Source organism: Musca vetustissima, unplaced genomic scaffold (genome assembly GCF_032173495.1).
Source record: "Musca vetustissima isolate MV318-11 ecotype Yass unplaced genomic scaffold, APGP_CSIRO_Mvet_v1 utg20051, whole genome shotgun sequence".
NCBI classification, from domain to species: Eukaryota; Metazoa; Arthropoda; class Insecta; order Diptera; family Muscidae; genus Musca; species Musca vetustissima.
Genome location: NW_026879680.1, coordinates 44048 through 51073, shown reverse-complemented (window position 1 = coordinate 51073; position 7026 = coordinate 44048). Strand labels below are relative to the sequence as shown.

At 37.4% G+C, this 7026-nt stretch overlaps 1 protein-coding gene across 1 annotated transcript; it reads right to left on the bottom strand.

The window, feature by feature from the left end:
* Positions 1 to 4866: 4866 nt before the first annotated feature.
* On the bottom strand, positions 4867 to 6774 carry LOC133324721 (hexokinase-1-like). The gene is made up of 2 exons (XM_061533560.1): positions 6651 to 6774; positions 4867 to 6301 (listed from the first exon to the last, which is right to left on the bottom strand). The coding sequence occupies exons 1-2, from the start codon at positions 6772 to 6774 to the stop codon at positions 4872 to 4874; spliced, it is 1554 nt and encodes a 517-aa protein (XP_061389544.1). The 3' UTR covers positions 4867 to 4871.
* Positions 6775 to 7026: the final 252 nt, after the last annotated feature.

Sequence of the window (7026 nt, the reverse complement as noted above, 5' to 3'; positions counted from 1 at the left end):
CTTCGTGAAATGCCAAATAGTCCACATTACTATAATTATTATCAGTTTATTTAACCTCTAATAAATGTTTAATAAATGTCATATAATCAGGCACAACAGCTCATCGGTAGATTACAAATAAATATACATATGTACATATGTATATACGTGTGTGTGTTGGTATGTTGATAAGAATTTCAACCCTACCATGACACTGTTGCAGTTAATCTGTTGTGTTTTTGGTTTGAATTCCTCGCAATCGACAGAAAAAAAAACAATACACCTACATACCACCATTATTTTTGTAATGTATTAAAATAAGAAAAAAAAATATTTTACAATTTGTGTTTTTCTGCAAATAGAAGAAAAACAGGACTGAATGAAATTTACTTATTTTAGAAATTTTAAGTTGAGAATTTGAACAGTAAAATCGATTTTGAATCATACTTCGTGATTTGGATTTTTACGAACAGGAGAGCACGTTTGTTGCTTTTTTACAGTGAACTTAAAATATATCAATTAATTAATTATATTATAACGTACTGGAAATATTAGTAGTAGTAGTTATTTTCCTACATATTTTCACGTCTAATTGGTTATTATTTTTACTCAATATTATATTGTCAGGTATTGTTTAACATGGTGTTTCTCGGATTATAAATTTAAAAAAAAATTGGAATTTGCGAACTACGTGAAAGTTCAATAGCTTTCTTCGTAGATCCACGAAGTATACAAATAAAAAAATAAAATAAATGAATATTTTCATAATTTCATTCATAGTTATTTTTTTTTCCATATTGTACATGTACCACGCTTAGAATAAAAAGAAAAATGCTTATAATCATGAGAAACCCACTATTATTTTTTTTCAAAAAATTTATACATTTCATTAATATCACAACCATTTTTCTAGGCGTCGCAAACGGAATGGCAAATTTAATATACACTCCACCTTATGGGTGTACAAATGATCAATATGAGTATATGCTTCTTGGTAGCTCCTATATAAAGGCAACCCCTATTACTCGGTATTGGGACACATTTTGACGAAGATCCCCATAGAAAGGTATTTAGAATTCCTGCTTATTGGAGGTCTAACAAATTTTCCAGAAAAAATTGGTATTTTGAATTATTAAGCTATATTTCAGTATACCAAGTTTTTGGAGGCTGGTAAACATAAACCAGCCTCCAAAAACGATTTACGATGTTGGCCCATGATCTGAATTAGCTTTCATATGAAGAGGAACCAATCCAATTTTTGTATTCTGAAGTTTTTACCCGCACTTTCCTATCGAAATGGCTGTAATGTTTTGAAAAATCCCCAGACAAATAATTTTCAATGTCATGGGCATCCTATAAAGGTTCAGACCAATTTTTGGTATTTAGAGAGTTTGAAGTTTTTAGGAACTGGGAAACGAACCTGTCTCTAATTTGGTACTTAATTTTCTAAGAGTATAAACAACCTACAATCAGACAATTTACAATGCCATGGTATGTATGTAAAGGTCTCGACTTTTTAAAGAAATGTAGAATGTGAAGAGTATATAAAAGTCGACCTGGCCGAACATAACCACGTCTTTAATTTTTTTAAAGACGACAGACGGAAGGACATGCATAAATCGACTCAGAATATTCTATATTGTTTCCAACTTGAAAAACGAGCTCAAAAGCCCAGAAATTTTGGAGGTACTCGTATATGCTGTTTACCCGACAAAATGGACCTAAATTTATAATTTTTAGTGGACACATTTGCTACCCAATAATAACTCAAAGTTCAAAATTAATTCTGGTGAAAATTTAAAAATTCGGTTGAAAAACGCACTCAAAACCCCTAAAATACCGTAACATGGGGGTACCTGTATATGGGAGCTACTCGAAAAAAATCTATATTTATAATTTTAGTGGACAGATTTGCTACCCAAAAATAACTCAAAACACCGAATTAAATCGAATTCTGTCAAAAAACGCGCTAAAGAACCCCAATTACCAAATATTGGGGATTATGCCTAAACGTGGACCGATATAGTCCATCTTTGAACTTGACCAGCCTGCAAACAAAAGACAAGTCTATGCAAAATTTTGGCGATTACAACAGACAGGCGGAAATGTTTAAATCGTCTGGCCTAAGTGCCTATTATATTCTCAGAGCGTAAACAATAAATAATTAAAGAACTTTCCCATATAAATGTTCCGACTGATTTTCTGATTTTTTGGTTTTAGACCCATGTTCGTTTGGGCCAGATCTGTTTCAAATAATTTGGAGTCGTCTCTGTGTCTGCAAACATTGCACATCGTAATATAATATTTCTTTCAAACTTAGTTTAAGTTCGAACCAGTAAAGAAAGTAGTAAAGTCGGACTGGGCCGACTATATGATACCCTTCACCACTTTGGGTATATTCTACATATGTATCCTAACAGACGACAAGTTTTTGTTATATATCTATATCTGAACCGTTGTGTCAATCGGCCTAGCTATGGATCTTTTCACGAAGCTTAGCAACAACATATTAGACTTAATTCAGTACCCTATTCGTGCAAATCGAAAGGTATATAGGGACTTTGGTGCACCAGTTACATAAAATCGGACGAAAATATATATGGGGGCTATATCTAAATCTGAACCGACGTTCACGAAACTTTGCACACATCATTCTAGACCTTATTCATTACGCTGTGCCAAAATTCGAGCAAATAAAAAGATTTCCAGGGACTTGGGTGCTCCAATTACCTAAAATCGGCCGAAACTATATATGGGAGCTATATCTAAATCGGAACCGATATTCTCGAAACTTTGCACACATCATTCTAGACTTAATTTAATACGCTGTGCCAATTATCGTGCAAATCAAAAGGTATATATGGACTTTGATACACAATGTACCTTAAATTGGACGAAGATATAACTGAACCGATTTTCACGAAGCTTTGCACATATCATTCTAGACTTTATTCATTACGCTGTGCCAAATTTCGTGCAAATCGAAAGATATATAGGGACTTTGGTGCACCATTTACCTTAAATCGGACGAAAATATATATGGGAGCTATATCTATATCTGAACCGATTTTTCCCAATTTATATTAGGTTCGTCCTTGGGCTAAACAAGTGAGCTGTGCCAAATTTCATCCAATTCGGATCATAAATGAGACCTGTACTTTGTTTACAATTTAACATGGACAGACGGACGGACGGACATGCGTAAATCGACTCAGAAAGTGATTCTATGCATATTCTCAAAAGGAACCATGTGTCTATCTCGTTTCCTTTGGCCTGTTACAAACATATGCACAAAGACATAATACCCTGTACCACAGTGTGGTGAAGGGTATTAAAAGGAGGTTATATGGGGACGACCCCAAGAAGGGGGCTATCCGAAAAAATTGATTTACATTTATAATTTTTTGTGGAGAGATTTGGTGCCTATTAAGAACATGAAATATTAAATTACAGCCAATTCGGTGGAAAGTGCGATTAAAACCCCCAAAATACTGAAAATTAGGAGGCACCGTTATATGGGGGCTACCAGAAAAAGTGGGCCTATATTTATACTTATTTGTGGAGACATTTTGTATCCAATAAGAACTCAATGTACAAAATTTCAGCGTATTCGGTTGAAAAACGCGCTCAAGATACCCCCAAAATACCAAAATACAAAGATTGGACCGTGGACCGATATATCCCATCTTCGAACTTGACCTGCCTGCAGACAAAAGACAAACCTATGCAAAATGTCAGCAAACCTATATCAATTCCTTCTGAAGATGTGATTACAACAGACGTACGGACATGGCTAGATCGTCTTAGAATTTTACCCTGATCAAGAATAGGGTCGGAAATGAATATTTCGATGAGTTACAAACGGAATGCAACATTAATATACTCTCCATACTATGATAGATGGTATAAAAATCAATCTAAATTCTGCACATCGTAATATTTTTACCTAGCTTAGATCGAAACCAAACATGGGACCCATAGGTACACTCCTTATGATACCTGCCCCAAAATGGTCAACATTTGCTGAACATTAAGTGTAGAATTGAATTAAATTTTGTACAACCTAATATTTTAACCATGCCTGTATAATGTTCGAAGATGGGACCTATCGGTCCACTCCTTTTTGTACCTCCCCCCATAAAGGGTCAACATTTTGCATATCCAATTTCATTACAACTTTTCATTTGGTAATATACTTATCTTACATAGATCAACCTTGAAGATGGGACCCGTTGATCCACTCCTTCTTGTACTTTCCCCATAAAGTGCAAACATTTTGAAAATTTATTAATATCAAGATACTGGAATATTATATTTGATACAAACTTTGTAAATTGTATTTTTTTAAACCTACCAATTTTTTTTAAATCTGTGGAGAGGTACCAGTCTCCACAGATTAAAAAAAAATATTAAGCGAATAATAAAACCTATTTTCAATTCCGTAGATCTCTGCAACCTATAGGCTGCGTTTATATAAATCGGCAGCACCGACTGACACTTTTCTTTTCAATACTTTTTCCATTGTTATAAATTCGTTGTTTTTCTAATCAGACACCCAGCTAGACCACAAAAAAACAACACATTCATATTTTCGATTATTGTACATTTTCGTAGTTATTTATTTATTATTCATTCAATCTTTCTAACACTAAACATTATTGTAATAACAATGACACTATATAATCGTTTATTTTATTCTAGTAGTTTTGTTTTATTATTTATGCAACAACAAATATTTCCGTTTTTAGTATAGTTACACGAGAAAACAAGAAACTAAATACAAAACAATAAAAAATCACAACAATTTGAACTATTGTTTACAAACACACTCACACACGGACACACATCTATCAGACAAGCACTTATTTCATTTCATTAGCCCCCAGACCTAATCACAAATTCTGACGTCGTAACTTTTCGGCTATGGCAGCCACCACAGCCGCCCCTTTGCCGCTACCATCATCGGCCAACATATACTTGGTGGTCTTATCTTTGGTCCAGAGTGCGGTATAATCAATTATCCACTGTCGCAGACGGGGATGATGTTTGTAGACCGAGCCATCAATGGCAATGGTAATGTTATCGCCCTCCTCGGGTGACATGCCGTTCAACAGCACCGATGTGTTGAGGGCCACAAGTTGGGCAGCCCGTTTCGATATTAAACCACAAACATAACGTATTACCTGCAGATCATCTGCCCCGATTTCCGAGGCATTGAATTTCTTTCGCAAAATATTTTCAACATTTTCCCAACCGTTGCGTAGGGTGTCATGTTCAATGACGGAGACATTGTCCGAGCCAAATGTCCATGGTTGGGGTAAATCATCAGCTGCCACTTGGGGTAGGAACAGTTGTTCGCTGTGTAGCTTCGCCAAAATGCAACGGCATAGTTCACCTAAATATTTGCCGGATATGTATTTTTCAAAGGTAAAGGAATTCTTGAGCAGCGAACCCTCATCCACTTGACGATCGTAATCGGTTTTGATGAAATCCAAAACACCGTTATCGCCAAAGGCACCCCATTCCACATCGACAACAACATGACGTTCGCCATGGCGTTCCTGTTCCCAGTGTAGGACACGTGAGCTGCGTTCCATATAGCAACCATTAGAGCCGGTACCCAACACAATGCCTATGCGGGTGTTTTTATCCATAATGGCGCCATGCATTAGGGTACCGGTGGTATCATTCAGTATGGCCACAATTTCTATATTATTTCGATTGTATTTCTTTAGGAACTTTCTCAAGATTAGCACGGCGTCTTGACCCACCACTGAAGGGCAATTGAAGGACTTTGTCCATGTCACCAGAACACCCGAATCGAGAGCACTCTGCCTCATGGGAAATGAGAATGTAAAACCCATCGAGTAGATACGATCTTCGTCCAGCTCCTGATCCCGCGCAAATTGATCTACACACTGGGCCAAATAATCGAACAAAACATCACCGTCTCCAATGCGCAAATTCTCCGGCAGCGGATAGTACTGTACAATTTCATCCAATACCTGACCCTGTTCCAAGGTCATTAGGAGAACACGTAAATTTGTGCCACCCAGGTCCATGGCCAAGTAGGTACCACTCTCAGTGCCATCGGGCAGCTCGGGTATATAGGTATTCTCCATTTGCAGCGAAGAGGGTTGCATTTTCAGAGCCAAATCCATTTCCTCCCTGAACACCTGGCGTATACGTTCCAACGCATCGTCCGTCAGATGGAGACCGTTCAGCAACGCCTCAATGCGTTGTTGTTTTTCCGGGTCGCATAATTGCAGTTGCTCGATTTGGTACATTTGAAAGACTTCACGCTCACGCACGCACTCGCTCACTCACAGAGTCGTTGTTTTGTTTACAATTTCACGAATTGTCGGATCGAACGATGGCTGGCTTTTCTACAAAGTTTTAGATCTTTGGAGGGCCAATAAATGACTGACTGAATGGCCGACTAACAACGGTCTGTCTCAAAGATCAGCGAACAACAACGATCTTAGCGCACGGCTGACTGAGTTATGACCAGCGGAATCAAAACTGAGATGAAAACAAGCAGTCACTTTGTTGAGTCAGTCACTTAAGAATTTCGTTGCGACAACTGGCAAGATTAAAACGCGACTACGGCGACGACATGAAATTATGATTTGAATATTGTAACGTTGTCGCTGTCGTTGTCGGTGTCACACCATTAACGCTGATGTCGACGTTGTTGCTGTCGCTGTCACTATCGTCGTCGTCGTTGCTGTTTTGTTGGCTAGTTGGTTGGTTGCTGAGCTGGTGGGTTGTGTCGTAGCCGACGTCGTAGCTCATAATGCGGATGTTATTTACAAATGGGGTAGTGTTTGTTTTCAGTTTTGGTTTTTGTTTCGTTTCTTCGTTGTTGTTTATTTATTTCGTTGTTTTTTTTTCTGTCGTGGCTGTTGCTTTCGTTTTGAGGGGCTCGCTCTTGGATATGTGTGTGATTGTTTGTTTTTTAGTGTTAGGGGCTCTCACATGTCGCTACACAAAGAATTGCAGTAATGGTTGGTGAGTTAGTATGTTAGGGTAAAGCAACAGTTGTTA

Excerpts from the sequence above, each read along its gene's own strand:
- LOC133324721 (XM_061533560.1), bottom strand. The coding sequence starts at position 6,774 with ATGAGCTACGACGTCGGCTACGACACAACCCACCAGCTCAGCAACCAA. Across the intron at positions 6,302-6,650 it reads CGTCGACATCAGCGTTAATG|TGAGCGAGTGCGTGCGTGAG; the intron begins GTGTGACACCGA and ends CGACTCTGTGAG.